The 20,383-nt window shown below is 32.7% G+C and overlaps 3 protein-coding genes across 4 annotated transcripts in view; 2 read left to right on the forward strand and 1 right to left on the reverse strand.

Annotated features, from left to right (window-relative positions):
* The window catches only part of LOC126781592 (uncharacterized), a 54,005-nt gene extending 49,632 nt beyond the window's left edge, over positions 1–4,373 (forward strand). The window contains exon 13 of the transcript XR_007670689.1: positions 4,364–4,373. The gene's annotated coding sequence lies outside the window, so the exon portion shown is untranslated. The remainder of the gene's footprint in view (positions 1–4,363) is intronic.
* The window catches only part of LOC126781583 (spondin-1), a 232,186-nt gene that overhangs the window by 162,058 nt on the left and 49,745 nt on the right, over positions 1–20,383 (reverse strand). The window lies entirely within an intron of this gene.
* The window catches only part of LOC126781599 (LIM domain only protein 3), a 48,685-nt gene that overhangs the window by 19,622 nt on the left and 8,680 nt on the right, over positions 1–20,383 (forward strand). The window contains exons 1-2 of one of the 2 annotated variants that reach the window (XM_050506518.1): positions 10,953–11,116; positions 20,207–20,362. In XM_050506518.1, the coding sequence (XP_050362475.1) occupies positions 20,264–20,362 (99 nt within the window). In that variant the 5' untranslated portion in view covers positions 10,953–11,116; positions 20,207–20,263. Of the gene's footprint in view, positions 1–10,952; positions 11,117–20,206; positions 20,363–20,383 lie in introns of those variants that run through there. The other variant, XM_050506517.1, reaches the window with a different exon arrangement.

Genomic DNA, 20,383 nt, shown 5'->3' on the forward strand with positions numbered 1-20,383 from the left:
TATATTTACGCACACTAGAGTGCATAGATTTTATGTTCGTTTATTAACAGCATAAATGCCGTATACAGGCATATTTTTTTAATTTATTAACGTTATAAAAGGATAATTAAGAAATTCATAATTAGTTATTACATATCGTGCAATGTGCGTTTCGTTGCGTAGCGTTTGCTACGTTATTACTTAAAACAAAACAATTTTAATATCATATAGTGTTTGTCTGTCGAGATGTTTGTTTGTGTTATTAAAGTATTTTACTCGTTTAGTGCCCTATAGATTAGTAAAATACATAATTTAATTTGAAATAAAATAAATATTAGAGGATAACCAACAAATTACTTGATTCCCGAATTTATTACGAAAAGAGCCATTTAAAATTACAAAGTTACTTATGGCTATGAAAAACAGTATACTATATATGTAGTACGACAATATCTAATAAAATAACGATGACAAAAAATTAGTTCGAATTTTGCATAACAGGTCTTTAGAAACACTTATATCTATGTAATAGCGCAGTTCATTAAAAAAAAATTAGGTATTTAATCATATGAAGGAAAGTATAAAAATTAAAGTTTTATTCATACTTTGATTATAAAAGTAATAAATTTTAGTATAATTTTAGTATAATTATTACTACATCACGTTCAGAGTTAACCGATGTATCGTCTTGAAATTAACTGCCTTTTAGAGACTTAATCTAGTCATTTAATTAATCCATATACTTCAATTCATTCCGAACTTGATTCATTCGCTATAAATCGATCTTTAGTTTTTTCTTGTGACACTAAACATTTAAACTTAATTAATTAATATATAAGTAAATATTTAATTTAATTTTTGCAGTTTAATACACATTTTACATGTGTACGCAGTTAGTGCTTGTTATTGCCAAAAAGTACAGCTTTGAATTGTTATTACTTAAGAAACCCTATCGAAGCTAGGTACATATGAAATAAGCGACTTCAAAGACTAGGTTTTCCAAATAGATATTTGTAAACGACAATCATTTTCAAGTGTTTCTTTTTGTTGATTGGACTGAGCCTACTGTTTCAAGCCAGTATGTTAGCAGAGGTTTGACAAATTATATGCAACTGTTAATTTATATTTAATATGAATAAGAACCGGGGCTATAAGGCTTTGGAACTTCTTTACTTCCTTATTAAACTTCTTAACATATTTTTGGAAATCTTTAACATATGTTAGTAAGTATTATCCTATCTATATACCAAGTTTCTAAGCTCTAAGTACTTTATAGGTATTAAAAACGATACGCTATAGACAGCTAACATCGATATCAGCTTTACAGTGTGATTAGACGCGTCATGTTATGCACTCAATTAATCAGTCACAAACCAATCCCTAACACTAATAGAGTATCAAGACGTATCAATTCGCTACAATTAATTATTAAATGTCATAAGTCATTACCTATTTTAAAATATAAGCCCTTTATAATTTGGACGCAGGGTAAATACTAAGTATATTCGAATAAAATGCAACTGTAGAGCTAATGAATATTTTACTTATCCCTGTCAGCTTAGGCTGAATAATTTTAAGCCTTTAAATGAAAGGGATTAAGAAAAATACCTAAAATAGTCTTATATATCACCTTTTTCAAGAAGTAAATTTTAAAATGTTATCATTATTTTGCTTTAGATTCATTTTAAATCGACATGAATTAATTAATATACATTTAGTAAATTGTAGAAACAAATTCGTCGTTGACTTTTAATTGTCTCATAAATATATATGAGGATTTATATAACATAAAATTGTTAAATAATATAGTTTTTTTTAATGTTTGCATGCGATTTTTCTTTGAACCTTTGTTATATAACTTGTATTGCTTAGGTTTCCGAAGCCTTTCTAGTTTAAGTGGACAAACGTGTTAGTTAAACATTAGTGAAAGAAAAAAAATTGCAATGATAATGAATAATAAACCTGTACAAATTAATAATAGTTAATATAAGAATTTCACTGTAATGTTAATTGAGGTATTTAACATATATATACAAATAAATAAAATTGAAGAATCTGTTTGTTATTTCAAAATAACTGCCTCTTTTTAAAACAAAGCAACTATCTTTATTATTTCAAAGTCCCGCTACTATCTAAGAACTTAAATATTTCATATTTATAATTCAAATAGGTATTATGTACGTTAAAATGGCAGATTTTGAAGGACTTTCGTCATTAACTGAATTCCACTGATTTACTAGTTGAATAATAATATCAAAGTTTAAAAAAAGTAAAGTTTTTGTTTAGTGTGTTCAAGCTTTATGCATCTGATCGAGTTGAAACTTTGTATAGTCGTTGTTGACATTGTGAAGGTTTCTGACGGAGTACCATCGACGTATATGACACGACAAGACAATAATGGCGCCCGAGTTGCATCGGATAATTGTACGTATTCAATGCTTTAACGCATCGTTCAACATTCATGCGGCGTACGTGATGTAAAGGGGTACTGAGATATAATTTCGTGACATTTTAATTATGCATCAATTATAAACTTTGACTGATCTGTCATTCTTTGACATACTAAGTACGTATGGACGTAAGTACGTAAATGTCATCAGGATTTTGAGATAAATTAAACGCAATGCGTAAAATAACATCTACCTATATTTACGGTAATTTTGACGGTATAACCAATTGGTTTATCAAATTATTTGTATTTTGTCTGTAGGTAAATAAAAAAGTGCGTCTTTAATTTTTTTATAATTTAGTAAACATTGCGATAAACTGTTTCTAAACGTAATTTATAAATAACGATATTTAATTATATTATTAGTAATAACCACGTTTTCCTTATAAAAAAAACGTGGTTTCGCACTGTCCGTAAATACCATGTTAGTCAGCCATTAATAAATCATAGCGTAAATTTATTAATGAGTGATTTGGTTATTATGTTTTTCCAAGAATTATCCTGAACTCTAGTTGTGGTTTACAATAGTAAATAAACTTATTACCCAGTAATACAAACGCAACGACGTAAATAATTTTAACAACGACACATATTTTTATGTTGTTATACATAAAACGTGACATAGTCGAGATGGTCCAGTGGTAAGAACGCGTGAATCTTAACCGATAAACGTGGGTTCAAACCCGGGCAAGCACCTCTGAATTTTCATGTATGTATGAATTTCATGTCTTAATTTCTGTTTATAATTCATCTCGTACTTTTCGGAGAAGGAAAACGTCGTGAGGAAACCTGCATGTGTCTAATTTAATCGAAATTCTGCCACATGTGTATTCCACCAACCCGCATTGGAGCAGCGTGCTGGAATAAGCTCTAAACCTTCTCCTCAAAAAGGGAGAGGAGGCCTTAGCCCAGCAGTGGGACATTACTGGCTGTTACTGTTACTGTACGTAAAACGTGTTGTCTTAACATCATAATCACTGTAAAGTGTTCTATGAAGATTATATATTATAAATCGTTATTCTAAGCGAAAACTAAACTTATAAAAACAATGGAAATGATCAGACATACATAACTTGTTATTGTTGAAACCGCACCGACCAGGCGCTGCACCAATAATACGCTCAATTAATTAGCGCACCGACTGACGTGTTCGACGTACTTACCTAATTAATGTCCCAGAACCGAGCCAACAATACCGCTGTTATTATAATACCACTGACTGCCACTGATTGAGTTACCTCAGACACATAATCTAATGAACATTTGTATAAGGTTACGCCTTTGTATTACCTCGGAATAATTCGATACTAATATTTACTGTAGATACAATTATAGTTTAATTGTAGTTGTTTTCTTTTAGTATTTCAGCTTGATTCAATAATTGTATAAGTTCATGAACCACTTATTTGTTCAAATGCTTAATTTATTACTTGATAATTTAATAGTTTATTATATTACACAGCTTATTTAATACAAAACAGCGTACAATACCTAGTTATTATTATGATATATCTTTGTAACAACAGTAATTGAAAGACAATGTTAGCAATAGTATATGAAGTCAATAACTCATCTTCGACCTACGAAATTCAAGGGGAGAGCGGGGAGCAATTTAGCAGCAATTTTAATAATAAGACCCTGGTATTTCTATTATAGCCGGGAGGCGATCAGGTGGGACGAACCGAGGGGCTTAATAACTCCCGATTAGCCTATTGGATTCGCTATGAATGTTTGCTATTTTTTCTATATCGTTCAACGCACGTTTAAATGAAGCGGAAATTAAAAATAGTTTGTTTGTTCAATGCAGACTTCTATTCCATTATTAAATCGCCGGCGTAATATGTGGAGTGCATCGAATAAACTTGGCAGACATGTTAATGAAATAATGCGGTTTCTGTATATATGCATGACATTTAATATCAGATTGCATCGAAGTTGATAATTATTGTCTATGAAAATTTGTGAATGTAGAAATCGATCTATTAGAGGCTACATTACTATAAGTTATAACTTTACCGAACGTAATTGTTGACCGCTACACGTATGCACGTTTTTGTACCGGTCATGAGTCATTTAAACTAAAAGCTTTATATACGTCTCGTTTTATATCCCAATAACACTTTTAAAAAGAATAACAAAAATAGTTAGTCATAAGAATTTTTAATTAAAAGTGTTATAGCGTAATGTGCAGTGTGTTCCCTATGTAGGTAGGGTGATTTTTAATTATTAAAATTTCTACGCCAACGACGGTCGCCAATATTACTTTGATACTAGCCCCGTTCAGATATCATTGTTTATTAGAGGCAAAATTGGATAAGTTTAAAATTTAAGAATGTTCATAGTTTTCATTTAATTTTATTTCAAATTCACTTTTTTTTAAATATAAATTGATGTTTAATATAAATATACTTATTATTATATTTTGAGTTATATACTCATTTCAATAAAAAATGTGCGTTGCGGACATCTCTTTAAAATGTGCTTTTCACAGAGAGCTTTTTCTCGTTGATAATATTCATATTTTTTTAACTATGTTGTAATATTTCAAAATATCAGAATAGGCCGTCGCAGTCGTACGCGGGTAACGAATTGAAAATAATAACGGAATGTTTTAATTTCCCTGCGAGTGACGGGTCACGTGCCCTCCTCCTCCCCCAGATCCCGACTGTCATCGTCACTGCCGCGCACAATTAGCCGCCTGCTCATGAGATTAAACAAGTACAGAAAATGTTTGCCCGATTTTTTTATACCATAGCCTCCAGCGACTACTGTCAAGTTAGACATAATAACTGACTGGAAATGCGCACGTCGCAATAAACATTACAAGTATTAGAGATATATGAGCACATTGTTTTCATTAAGCGGTAAAAAAGTAATGATTGCTTAAGTTATTTTATTAATTCTATATTCCTAATGTATTTTTTAACGTATATCGAGTTAAAAGTTTTTTATAATACCCTTTTTCGATTTATTAATCTGACATTTGATTCATTTCATTTATGAATCAACTTTAAGCAGAGGCGCACGAGCGGAAAAATTATAGCATTTGTTGCAAGTGTGAATGTATTGCGTGTGGCAGCCCTGAATGCAGCATAATGCACGGATTAGGAGTAAGCTTATTCAAAGTCGCACGATTACTGATATCATTTACTGCATTGTATTGAATTATGACGTTATATAAGGTATAGGTTAATAAGCCTCAGCCTTAAGGTCACTCAAATTAAATGTAATTAAAGCTTATGAGTAAAATAATTTAGTACATACCAATAAAGTAGCGTTCAATATTCGAGAAAATCTAAGTATTTTATATGAGCTTATTTCGAATAAGACTAATTTGAAATACGAGCAACATAACAAGTTGAAATTACGATGCGTCCAGAGCTCGGGGGTCAAAAGTCGGGTATACAATAGATGCATTGCGATCCAATTAAAATTAATTAGCTTCAGAACACACTGTACAGCCAAGGCAACAAATCAACGAAAGATACAACATCGGATAGCGGTGTCCGTGGATAAGAGCATGGCTGCGATTTAAACATGGCTACTGCGAAGTAAATTCTAAATATTCTTTGGTAGTGTCGCGATTTCCGTAGTGATGCTGCGTCTCATTTTAGTTTATTTGTTCGTGGTATATTGTATCTGATGTGGACTTATGTTACTCGTGTTTTTGTAATATATTTGAGTTATCATCACTTGTAAATTTTACTAAAAGCTAAAATAAATATAATTATGTAGAAAAGAATGTAGAACGTGAAGATGTTAGAATGATATTACAGGATATTACAGTTATTGTATTATCATTAATCATCTAAGCGTTCTCATAGAAAAAGCATAAAGAATGTCTGGTTGTAATTAAGGAGTAATGAAACACTGGATAAATGTTTTCTGTCGTCTAAAGGCGAAGAGTCTATTCCATTACGCCGCTCTTCTACGTATTGATAGAATACTGCTTGGTGGCAAAATGTCACGCAGGTTTTCTCATCATATTTCCTTCACTGCCGAGTCCGAAATGATTTAAAATTATGGTTATTCAAGCTCAGTGCTCAGGTGCTCGAATTTGAACTCGCGATTTTTACTTAAGAACAATGTGATGATCTATCCACTAGGGCATCTCGGAATGTTATAATATTTCGGTTGTCAATTTATCACCGTGGCGTGCGGGAGGAGAAGCTGTTTATCAAAGACGTAGTCATTGCCAAAATAACTAGTTCTTCTGGTCAATGATTAATGATATGCTATGTAATTACAATGTACACGTGTCGTTTGGTTCACGCGTAATTGACTTCTTTATAATGAAGGCAGCTTGTTAAAGCTTTGAAAATAGGACGCTGAAAATAGAAAAAGACCGGCTATGATATTTAAAGCGGTCTATTTTTGCAATTACATATGAAAAATCTCCTTTGTATCTCTGAACACATTTTGTGTTTTGAAAATTATTGAAATTTGTTTCACTAAAACTATTTATTTTTTATTTTAAATAGAATGATTATAAATAAAATTAGCCATTATTAAGCAATTGCGTACTCCATTTTTTTATATTTTTGCTTACAAAAACGGTAAAATATTACATAACAGTATATTCCTTAATTTGGCGGTATAAATTAGCTTATAAAAGTCATTTTATTTATTTATTAAATAACATAACGTTGTACGTACATCTAACCAATTCTTCAGGTGTAAACATATATAAAAATCCAAGCAATTCAATTAGTAGACAAGCTGTGAGGGTGCGCAGGGTAGGGCCTAATAAACATAATATAAATAATCTGTGGCGATAAATCTGCAGCGCTTTATGGCAGGAGTGGGTTGTCACTCCGTCTAATTAGCGCTAGTGCTGCTGCGGGTAGCATCTAAACAGCGCTGCAGCGCTTGAAACTCAAATCTGTTTCGATATTGTTTTTGATTTTGCACTCGACATAAATTATTATTAACATATTTGGTATTTAGTATAAAAATATCAACAATAATTACTACTAAACAAGATATGAGTATGTAATTTATTTCGAAAAAGTATTTCTAGTGACGAATAATATCATGTTTATGCAACATTTTTTTCTCATCTATAAGATCAGTTAACAAATAATCAGTGTTTTAAAAAAATAATAATTTTAAAATCTTATACCATTAGATAAATATCATAAACAGCGTTAAATATCATTAACCAAAAAAAATATGTAAAAACAGTTCCACGTTACAATAAACAGCGCTTAAACCGCTTTTTTGTAACTTGCTCTCGTCACAGCACTCTTCATCGGGCTTAGTTAATTATGAGGACATATCAGCTTTATTATAATTACTCATTTTAATGTAGCTGCGCCTAGAGTGTGCCGTGCCTTTTACACCGTTACGACACTTTCATGTCCAAGTCGTGGCAAATTTAATGTGTTATTTAGTTGTTTTTCATTAAATAAGCCTTTGAGAGAGCACGAAAATGCATCCTATATTATATATAGATAGATACATTAAATCTAAAAATGATAATCTTTTCATGTATTCTATGAACCAAGTACAGTAACAGCTTGTTAATGTCCCACTGCTGGGCTAAGGCCTCTCCCTTTTTGAGGAGAAGGTTTTAGAGCTTATTCCAGCACGCTGCTCCAATGCGGGTTGGTAGAATACACATGTGACATAATTTCAATGAAATTAGACACGTGCAGGTTTCCTCACGATGTTTTCCTTCACCGTCAAGCACGAGATGAATTTTAATCACAAATTAAGCACATGAAAATTCAGTGGTGCTTACCCGGGTTTGAACCCACGATCATCGGTTAAGATTCACGCGTTCTAACCACTAGGCCATCTCGGCTTGAGCCAAGTATAATATATTAAATATATTGTTTAAACTTCTACTTCTACCTAAGTTACGCAATACCTGCCTAATCCGGTAACAACTAGTTTTTAATTATATCCTTTTGTATACCTGACAAAATGTACTTTACACTTGCGATATTAGTTAGGATAAGTAACGCTTCGTAATGTTTTCGGCTAACATAAGATTACAGATAGATAGATTAAATTAAAATAAAATGTATTCATCGAAAAGCCAAACTGTCGCAGGTGTTACACGCACTATTCCGAATTCTCTCGACCGGTATCACATGCACGCACCATTACCTCCATAATTTAATTAGTTTCGAGTGATCATTTCATTAATAGAGGCGATATTTGGTAAGCGCTCGTATGCCCGCGGCTTTGTCAATTTTAATTAATACCCGATAGGTGGACTGAAATGTTGGAATTCTTCGTTAATTAGCTTGGTTCGAGATTTCTAATAATTTAATTAAAGAGAGAGTTAATAAGCTGGTCGTCCTAATGGTATTCCGGTTACGCGACGGTATTCGCGCGTCGGTTATCGCTATATCCTATTCATTATATCCATATAGAGACACGGAGCCAATATTAGTGTTATTACTCTTACCTAATGATTATTGATTTATCTCGCTCAGTGTTATAACTGTGGCTTACTACGCTAAAACATATAATTTTAAAATTAAATATTGCTTAAACGCTTTTCAAGTTATAATTTGAATTAACTATGTTGCATTTTGTTTTATTTTTAAATCACTTTTCAATTTCGACTAAAAAAATGAATGTCAAAATTTTAGAATATTTTATTGTTATTATATACCTCTTGAAATTGCATTATGTCAGAATTATTTTTTACATATTTTAATACACAATCACATATTTTTGACTATTTAAATTACTTTTCTTAAGTCTTGATATTAATAATAAATATTCTGATATAAAAACTTTTCTGTTTTAAATAAAAATATAACTAAAGATGAGACATGTGTATGTAGGGAGACAATGCATCGGTTGTGAGCTTCAAACCCTTTATCTCCGGCGGCGTTTGAAGTATCGTCTCAAAGGAATCTCTAAGCAAACATGAGTAATAAAATATGCTAATATTTAAGTTTCCTGCTCCCATGATGCTTTTAAAAGCAATTAAGATGGTAACAATGAATATGACTGTGTTGTTATTTTCGATTTAAGTTATAAATTAATTTACATTAAACAAATTAGTGATAGTGCGGTTCAGTCACCAGAGGTCGCGGATCTGAATTGAAAACGTGCAACACGCTCTCCGGCGATTATACGCAAATTATTAACTGCTAGTACCATTTTAACCGGTTGATGCTTAAGACGGCAGATTAAGCTTTCGTGATCTGCGATTTACACGACTTCCTTTAGCTACGCTTAACGGACTATTAGATGAAAGGTAATCGCTGTGTCACTGTAACGTTATTGAGAACGTAAAAATGCAATTTTATATATAAACAGTCTTACTTATAAACGTTTTTAAGTAGGAGTAGTCTAGATAAACAATTCTGTCTCCTTCTTTCTGTCAAATAATGTCGGAGAGATAAATTAGTGTTCAGTTAAAAAAATATAAAAACTATGCAAAATATTGTGCGCAGTATATGTTTTTTACAGCAATTTAAAGGCTATTTTACGTAAACATCGTAATATCATTCAATAGCGTTCGTTTCTTATTTAAAACATGTTTTAATTTTTCAATTTATGTATAAATTATGAATTGTGATATTTAGCAATGATAAGATTACTAGATTTTTTAATGTTCTGTCCATTGACAAAATTACGTTATATTAATGTGGTCAGTAAGGTGGTTGTTTCTTTAAACTATCTGGCGTTAGTGTCGTTGTTTCACATTCTAATCCTGCGGCCGATGCGGCGGGAAAATGGCGGAAATTGAAAATAAACATTTCATCTGCGCCCCGGCACGCACTGCCCAAATTGACAATACAACCAATTTGCCGCCGCGCACCGACCACCTTTGTATGGGAATTGAAAAATAATATTACTCTTTTTTTCTACAACGTGCACGAGCAATCTCGAAAATAAACTATGATCCTTCAACAGTATTCATTTTATTTGAATAACTATTAATGTTTAAAGCAACAACCTGTAAATGTGTTTGTACGTCCGACAGTCTACGCAGCTTGTAAAGGTTAGAGTTTGATAGGCGTAAATAAATGTTACGTCACTGTAAAATTCAAGACAATATTTGCGTATATAATCGTATTGTACGTAAACAGAAAATTTGCATGAATTTAAAATCTGAATGCCATGTCATTACACCGCAATAGTATTGTTCATAAACAATTTAATATAATGTAATATTTCATTATTTATCATATATTTGTATTATTTGTTCGTTAAATAAAAAATGTTATATTTAAGTTTCAAATTCCACAGTTATTGGCCAAGTTGATAAAAAATATGATATATGCGAAAGTCACTTTGCCTGTCCGTTTGTATCACGACTAAACCACTAATCTGGTCATAATATATTTTGACATATAGGTTGTCGGGGATCTAGATAAACATAAAGTTAAATAAAAAACCGAACCTATAAAAATTACGCGAATAAGAAGAAAAACAATGTAGTTAATGTTTAGTACAAGTAGTGTGTAGATAAATAATGAAATATCGCTACTATCATGAGTTAGTTGGGAACAAGTGTAATAGGACAGACGTGTCATTAAGGGTGTTATCAGACAGGAAGCCGCGATAGAGCGCGCGTCGCTACTTCCATTCATATTTCATTCAGTTTTTACTTGAATATTGCTATGTAAACACGTGTTTCATAGTCAATTAGAAGTTTGCTATGCTCCATATAGTCATTTCATTGTGATCGTATAATTGAAGTATAACGAGACCTATGTAAGTATTTTTAATTTAATAATAATTAAATGTTGCTACCGAAACCGCAAATTCTACATTAAAAACTTTATGTTTTTTATACAGAAAATAATGATTATATAAATTGAACTAAATAATAATATTGCGGTCTATGACACACCATGTGCTTAATATAAAAGTATATCATCATCTCATTTTTAAATGCCTTATTTAATATTTTCAACAATTTAAAAAACCGTTTGATTAAAATTATCAAGTATATAAGAAAGCTTGATTTATTATTATCGTAATTACCTTTGAATCATAAAACAATATTATCAATTAATTGAATTACAACGTAATGAATATACGTATTTGTTTACATAATTGAAGTGAACATTATTAATCCTAGGTAATAGTCTAATTTAATTACGCTTATCATTATAAATTAAATTAAATAATTAATCGAAAAATTTACTCGTTAATCGTCTTTAATATGTATGACGTCACAATGATATATATAAAAGTTTTAAACGAGACCGAACGCGTTGTTGATAATAATTTATTAAAGGGCGTTAAAACGTCAGTAACAACACTGTCATGCCTGCCGGCTGTAAAATAAAACACGACCGCGCTAAAACTAAAATAATCATTAAAATAATTTTATTTTCAAGTTAGACAGTTACGAGAAGTTACCTATCGTAAACTAAATTATCAAGTAACAATTTTTCTTGGAAAATTCTCAGAATAAGTAATGATTCGTACAAGTTCAAGTATCGATTTATAAGCTTAATGTGTAAAGCGATTGCTATTTTTCCTTAAAAATTGTTGTATGTATTTTACATCTCTTCTTTAACTGAATCTTATCTCTCAATAGACATAGTAAAATGAAACATATAATAATATCGATTTGTTAATTATATAATGGCCTCCCCTAAAATAAAAACAATTTATTCAAAGTGCTGCCCATGGTATACATAATTTGATTATTGATTCACAAGCACTGATTAAATTATTTCTGGCCCCAAAGGCTGGACCGTGAGATCACACCACCATACTTCAATTTCCCACTGCAATTCAATAAAATTGCATTCTATTTTAATCTAGTTGTACAAGACAATACGATACATCAACTTCGGTATTTTTAAACATCTTAGCATCTATAATAAAACACGTCGGCCACAAACTACTGTTTGAGGAATTCTCTCGTTTCTAAAACTACTTACATTAGTGTATTATTTGTCGGAATAAGGCAAAATTGCAATTCTATAAAAGATTATAAATAAAACATTAGCTACGAAACCTTCCGATAGCTTTCGTCTAAGCTAATAAATGTTTAATAAGAATTAGGTAAAAGTGGCACTCCCTAGATACGTAGCTAGGGGATCTTCATTATATTAGTGAGGGCGACTGCATAATATCACATTAAAACATCGCCATAACGCCAATAATGTAGTGATATTTATAATGGAACTAAGACTAAATATAAATTAAAATTAATGTATAACTATAGATTACAAAAAAGAACATATCTTAGATAATCTTTATTATCGAGCTCGGAAATGTAAATGAAAAAGGAAGATTAATAAAGTAAAATGAATAATTATTACTGGATAGCGCGTATCCAGTTTCTTCGTAAAATGGATATGCGAGTAGCACTTATCGTAAGAACAATTTACTTGATTACTTCTGCCAGAAAAACTCGTTTTCTAATAGATCTACATCTCGATTGAATTTTAATTGAGGTAACGAGGGAGTGCACTTCAATAATGGAGTAAGTTAATTATAAAAAGCAATTGATTTAAATTGAGTGGTGTCGTGGCCGCGGTATGAGTAAGAGAAAAAGTTTTCAATTTCACTAAAAGGGACTGGTTTGTGTCTCACAAGTCTCGTCTGGTTATCGGCTTGTAATGTATGAACTTACTCGCCGCGGCTTTATTTTATAACTCACTTCACGTAATAGGCTCCAAGTTGCTTTAATTCACTTTGCCCCTCTCCACGCGACTCGTTTACTAATTTGGCTTTGTCTTGTAAACGTGCTAATCGGAACTGTCGCCACCGATTTGGCGCGTAACTTTAACACAAACATCTAGTATTCGGAGAATATAGAATTTTATTGTCATAAAGTCATCCATAAACATGCATCATAAATTATCATGACAACGATTTGGAAGATTTTACAACTGCTATCAAAGTTTCTTTACGATCGATGGCGATGGTGACTGTAGTATGTCCCATAATTAATTTGAGACGTTTGTTTTATAATGTAATAAACATCAGCAGTATCGGCTGGAGCTCATGCTGTTACATGCGTACATTATAATCGTTACGCTAACTCGCTTCATAACTTTTAGTAATCATAAAACGCTTTCGATTTTATTAAAGCTCGATAACATGTTGGCATAAACGAATCGTTTGTGATCTGGTACTGGGACCGGACGCTTTATACAATATAAGTAACTCGTTTTGAATATTTAATGAAAGACAGCAATTATATGCTATCAACTTATTAATTTTTATGACTTCAACACTTCAGTTGATTATGATTATATTAATAATAAATACTCACATAGCGGAATGGTTGCTATGGGACTAGAAATCAATCTATGAAATTTTATTTTAAAACAAGAATAAGGAAATGTGCGGAGTGGTTGTGTAGGTTATAAAAGTCGAGTATCTCGATCCAAATTGAGTTCGACATTTCAAATAGATAAGCTGATATCTACCCGTTATAAAACAAACTTTATAGTTTTGTTTTTGGCAGTTTTGACACCGCTTCTATCTACTTATTTGTTCTTTCGCTTGCATCTAACTGATGTGAAACTTTTAACTTTCGGAACGTATATTCCTTCCGAGCATCACTTACTTTGGCCGTCACGGGAATCAAGTTTATTATCTTCCATGCACTCTTACATACTCGTATCAATAATATGCGTATTATTTTTTTTTATATGTGTTTCCTGTTTTTGTTACATTTTAATCACTTCCGTGATTATATCACAACAAGCAAATATTATCCTCTGACATAAGTGTTTACACTAACATTTTATGAGACAGTCATACTCAGAGATACGGTTCGAGTATTGTTTAGCTCCTTGAGCCAGTTGACGGAGACACCTGAAAACAATAAACACGAAATTGCCACAATAATCGGCCCTCATGATCAGCGCAACGAGCGTCAGACAATGGGGCAGATTACGTGATAGGGGTTTAGCCGAATAGCAGCTAACTCGATTATGCGGCCATCCGTGATTGTGTTTGAGCCTATTAATGTTTGAATTTCGTTATATTATTGCGGCAGTCGGCTATCGCCAGTAATCCAATATGGTTTGGCATTAACGAAGTTTTGCTTTTAACGCACGTTTTCCTACCTCTGCTTGAAAATATAGAGCTCGTACTACTGAAAAGTTTCATTTCTATATTAAATTAAATTAAAAAAATATCTTGAAATGAGTATTGAAATCTTTTATAAATAATACAAGTTGTTTCATAATGAAATGCTTACATACATAAATGTAAAATCATGAATCAAAAAAAATTATAATAATAACCGTAAATCCGTATTAAATCACCGTGGAGGAATAGGCTCCAAACCTTCTTCTTAGAGAGCCTTTCCCATCCATGTGACATAATTATACTCACTTAAAAAATACGCCGGTATTAATAATAAATAATAATATTCTATAACTTCTGTTAGTAAGATCTCGCATCGTATAAAAAAATATAGTTAAAAGGCAATAAAACAATAAAAACAAGCGCCATTGTTAACAAAGTTGCAACAATGATGTTTAGATACTTGCTACTGTGGTGGGATGTAAGAGCGTCGCGACGGAGGGTGTAAAGCCTACCATTGCTAGATTAAAGAACAACTTAAAGGAAAGCAATCTGCTAAATAAGTGCCATAGTAACTGTTTCGCACTGAAGTATACTCTACTTTAAGTTTTCGCAACACTTTGAAGATAAAGTGCTGTGACGTTGTCAAATCGAATTTATTTCTATTTAACTGGACACAATTCTATTTATGTGGACTTTTGATAGTCCAAAATAATTCAATTAAATATTTAGTACAATTACTAATTAAGTAATTTATTTAGGTAGATACAAATTGTTTAAACAATTGTATATTGATTAAACAATTTTTAGAGTTTAATAATAGTGTCTTACTGACCGGTTTTTGTTTGTCCGAGCAATCTACGCAGGATATATTATAAAGTACAACAGAGCGTATACAAATACGGTAGTAGCCTCTGTTTCCTTTACGAAGATGGGAGGGCAATCCGAAGCCGGGAGTGTTACACTATTAATTTTCAAACTCTGATTTGTATCTGGAATATAATTTTCGAGCCGTACAAGCCATGAGAATAACAAGGCAAAAAAATTTAAATGTGTGCATAGCGGAATAACAAATAAATCCAACTGTATAATAATAATGACATATTTTATTTTTATTTAGATTGTATTGATTATATCTGTGATGGTGTGAAAATATTGACGTAAAGCATAGTTTAAGTAAAGGTAGTTGGTTGAATTATTTAGCCCGCCTCGTTACTTTAGCCGTTTCCGCAGGTGTGGCAATCATATTGTCTCTCCCACACGGGGGGCGCAATCTCCCTCGTCGCGCTTATTCTTTAATCTCGCTGATGAATTATGATTAGCAGAGTGCACTCAATCCTATTAGTCTGCCTTAAAATGGACTCAAAGATTTGTCTTATTAGTGACACTCGTTTATTTAAGCGCTAATCACAATACGTAAACAGTACAAATTCATTACCTTACATTGGCTTACACCACCACTTAATATTTGACTGTCTATATAGCTTTAAAGCCGTGATTGCATGGCTATTATTTCACATATATAAATTCATTTGTTCGACTGCAACTTTTGGCATCGCAGTTAAATGCATTCGAAACATGCATTAAAATTTTCCGACAGCGAAACAAAAACCTTTATGGCCCGTATAGCCACGTAATAGCTCGCCGTGGGACCACAAACTCCGATTATCCAAACATAGAGCTCCCGAAACAGCGCTGTGAAATTTTAACGTGTAATTGATTATGAAGTTGGCCACTAATGGTTGAAAATAGTTTCTAATTTGGAGTGCGGCGGCGGCACGTAATTGGTCTCGGACCGCGTCTGTGTTAATCATTAACGTTGGTGCGGGACGCCGCGGTCCCTCGCGACCCACACGGAGCACAAAGCAACCTTCAATGCCGATGCAACTCCGCCTAAATGCGTTAACTGTGGTCAAAATACATCTCAGTAACGTGATACAGGTTTAAGCAAATTCAATCGATATAGAAAAATAATCTGTATAGTTTTAGTATTTTTTGGTCCGCGGCAGTTCTTTAAATCTTAATTCGTGCGTATTGACATTCGAAAGTCAATGCTAATGGAAGGCGTGAGCTTTTTTATGCCTAATCTCGGCTGACTGCATTTGCCACGGGTTGTTTTCGGAGTGGCGTGGCATGTCGCTGTCACCTTTCCGCTGGTAATTATTCACGAAGGCTCGTTTCACGGCTTGTCCATTTCAAAAATTTGGATTGAAGTGCGATCTGCCGTAATTGATATGTTTTGAATAATGTCTGAAATTATTTAATACAGATTTGCGAAACGATAAAATTACATTTTGATGTTTAATTAAATCTTCGTTGCATTTTTCTACTTCTGTTATAAATATATTTTTTGATTTACAATACCAACTATCCAATATTGATAAATTTAGTAATAAATTTAATTGGTTTTTTGAAAAGTTCGCAATAGCTTTAGTAAAATTTTTGCAATAACATCCAACTATATTATAGGAGATGAAACTCAATTCTATTGAAATATTTATTTTCATTGACGATTCAAGTTATAAATGCAGTCAAATTGAATTCTTTCGTAATTCTTTTTTTTTCTGAAATGCTCAGTAACCGCATTATCGTTTCATATTGTGATTTACATCAAGTCCGTGTCGCGCGACGGTCGGCGACAGGAAGCGGCACAAATTGACGTGACTGTCCGCAATCGTCCAAAATTAAGTTAACGTTCGTATAAAATTATATTCTTTTCATTCGAACATAAGCGACGATCTTATTCAGTGCTCAATGGTCAGGTATGAGTATATGTATAATTTAATGCATATAGTAACACGCCCCAAAAGTAAGTACCGCTGATTTTCGTTAAGGAACACACATACGATTTTCCTTTACCGCCGAGCATGAGCTGAATTAAAACAAAGAAACTTATTTAGAGGTGACCTGTCTTAGATCTACGTTTTCTATACAATGTATCTCGCTTATATTTACGAGACATAAAACATATAAAAATATGAGTATTAATAATCTTTTACGTTACACGCCTTTGTGTTTCATAATTTGTGATTTACAATTAAATTAACGATGTCACTGATTTATAATCTTTAATTTCAGAATTATGAGCAATACTTTACACGTGTCGTTGACACAACAGTTAAAGAGTCGTGATGTAGAAATTTATTTATATTTAATTATATATGAATGAAGCTTGCAACTCTGAATTCGCATTAACAAAATAAGGCTATTTACTGTTTGTTCACATTGATTAGGTTTGTATTTACAATTTAGGAAGCAGCGTGCATGATTCCGTCCTATATCTGAACTATAATGTTTAGCTTTATCGATTAAAAAAATGACCGGTTCACACTCGTCACGGGTTCACAATACATCGTATTGTTTCAGACAGTTTGTTCTTTACCGGATTCGCACTGAACTAGAAAGTAGTGTCACAAAAATGTTTCTTTACAAATTCAAAAACAAAAATCGCAGTCAGAAAAAAAACTAAGGAAAATAATGTAGAATTCAGGTTTAGGGATAAAAAATCTAATATCAACAGCACCATTATCATACTAATACTATAAATAAATTAGTTTTATTCTTTCATTTGTGAGAACACTGAAGTTATCCTTTTTTTAAATATTTTTTTGTTTCTATTAATTGATAGAAACAAAAATAGCCAAGATGGCCTAGTGGTTAGAACGCGTGAATCTTAACCGGGTTTGAACCCTAGGTTCAAACCCGGGCAAGCACTACTGAATTTTCATGTGCTTAATTTGTGTTTATAATCATCTCGTGACGTGGTCGCTCACAATGGGCCTCATAAGAAGGCTCAAGGTCACTCAAAGGGCAATGGAGAGGGCTATGCTCGGAGTTTCTCTGCGAGATCGAATCAGAAATGATGAAATCCGCAGGCGAACTAAAGTAACCGACATAGCCCGAAGAATTGCTAAATTGAAGTGGCAGTGGGCGGGACACATTGCTCGCAGAACCGACGGCCGCTGGGGCAGAAAGGTTCTCGAGTGGCGACCACGAACCGGAAGACGCAGCGTGGGCAGGCCCCCTACAAGGTGGACCGACGACTTAGAACGAGTCGCGGGAAGCCGTTGGATGCGGGCAGCGCAAGATCGGCCAACGTGGAAATCCTTGGGGGAGGCCTTTGTCCAGCAGTGGACGTCTTTCGGCTGATATGATGATGATGATGAATCATCCCGTGCTTGACGGTGAAGGAAAACATCATGAGGAAACCTGCATATGTTTAATTTCATTGAAATTGTGCTACATGTGTATTCTACCAACCCGCATTGGAGCAGCGTGGTGGAAAAAGCTCAAAACCTTCTCCTCAAAAGTGAGAGAAGACCTTAGCCCATCAGTGAGACATTAACAGGCTGTTACTGTACTAATAAATATTGGTGCTTACACTTTGCTATTTGGACTAAAGTTTTCGAGATATTAAAAAGATCGTCGTTTTATCGAATTATTTACATATGTCATATTTATAATTCAAATAGGCATTATGGACGTTACAATGGCAGATTTTGATGGATTCTAGTCACAAAATGAATTCCACGCTGGTGAAGCCGTGGTTTTTGCTAGTAGAATATACAAACATAGACCGGACACCAGTCGGATGATCATAGGTGCGTTATAATAATAAAATGAAAAGTAGCACCTGTGCACGCCCGTAGTCGCCAAATTTAATTGAAAAATGTCCGTATTTAAAGTGTTAATTAAGCGTGACGATGCCGCTCCGTGCTTGACTTTATTGCTTACCACGGGCCAGTTTTTTGAGCCGAGTGGTTTAAATTACTGTTTTTATTACTTATTTTAAGGTACATAATTTGCTATAGTTCGGAAAAGGCGAACCGTGTTTCACGTTCTCATTAATCGCTTGACTAGTTTGTGCTAATTTTAATGGCAATTTTATACAGAATATAGGTAATATGTATATTACTATATATATATATATATATATATATATATATATATATTCTTGTATATATATAATATTTAAATATTTTATAATTAGACAGCGCAATAATGACAATCTATCTTGTTATTTAAGCTATAAAATTACTGCTCAGTTAAACACTTACTTTACTTTAAAAGTCTTACATATTTTATAACATGTAGATTTTTATTGCACATAGCAATATAAAAATCTTGAAAGCATCTTATAATGGAGGCTAGAATCAGTTTCTATAAAAGTAATTACCATACCATATCACCTTTTCAAGACATATTAATATATTCTACGAGTATATTTGCTTTAAAAAAATTCTACATAATTCCCATAAAATTAAAAGGCATAGGTTTCATTTTCAATTTATAAAAATGTTATTTATAGGCAAAGCCGTAACAAAAAATATAACGGCCATTTTAAAAAATAGAAAATTAAAATGAAATATATGACTTCAAATGTTAAAAATTTTTATCATGGGTTTTTAAATACTAAAGCCTATTGAAACTGTACTAATACGTACTCGTAGCTGTATATGGTGGCGTTAGATGAGTCTTTGTAATCCAAGTATGCATAGAAATGATCCAATTGTTCACAAAGCTTTTAGAGTAAATCAGCCGTAATAATGATTTGTCTTTATATAAAAAATTATATTTATTATTTTAAACACTTTCAGAAAAAAGACGGTATATGTAACTCGAGTCGATGTTAACTTTACTTTTAATTCGCCAAGTAAAATGATAAATTAAAAAGACTGCCTAGGGGAATAAAGAATTTCAAGGTTTGACTTTGAATAAAGTATTGCTACTCAGTTGTCTTAAGAAGACTTATTTAGATGTTGATGCCAATAATTGTAAAAAATTTAATTTGTTGGTTAGTGCGAGAGGCGGACGCCGCAACAATCAAGCGGCGCTAGTCCCGGGATCGGCACACAAATGTTAGCCATGGACGTCACCAAGGAGGCACGGGCGTCACCAATACCCGCCGGCGCTCAGGGCGCCACGGCCGCATCCACGCAGCCGCCGCAGCCTCAGGTGATCATTATATTAGAATAT

The sequence above is a fragment of the Nymphalis io genome, chromosome 4, assembly GCF_905147045.1.
Source record: "Nymphalis io chromosome 4, ilAglIoxx1.1, whole genome shotgun sequence".
NCBI lineage: Eukaryota > Metazoa > Arthropoda > Insecta > Lepidoptera > Nymphalidae > Nymphalis > Nymphalis io.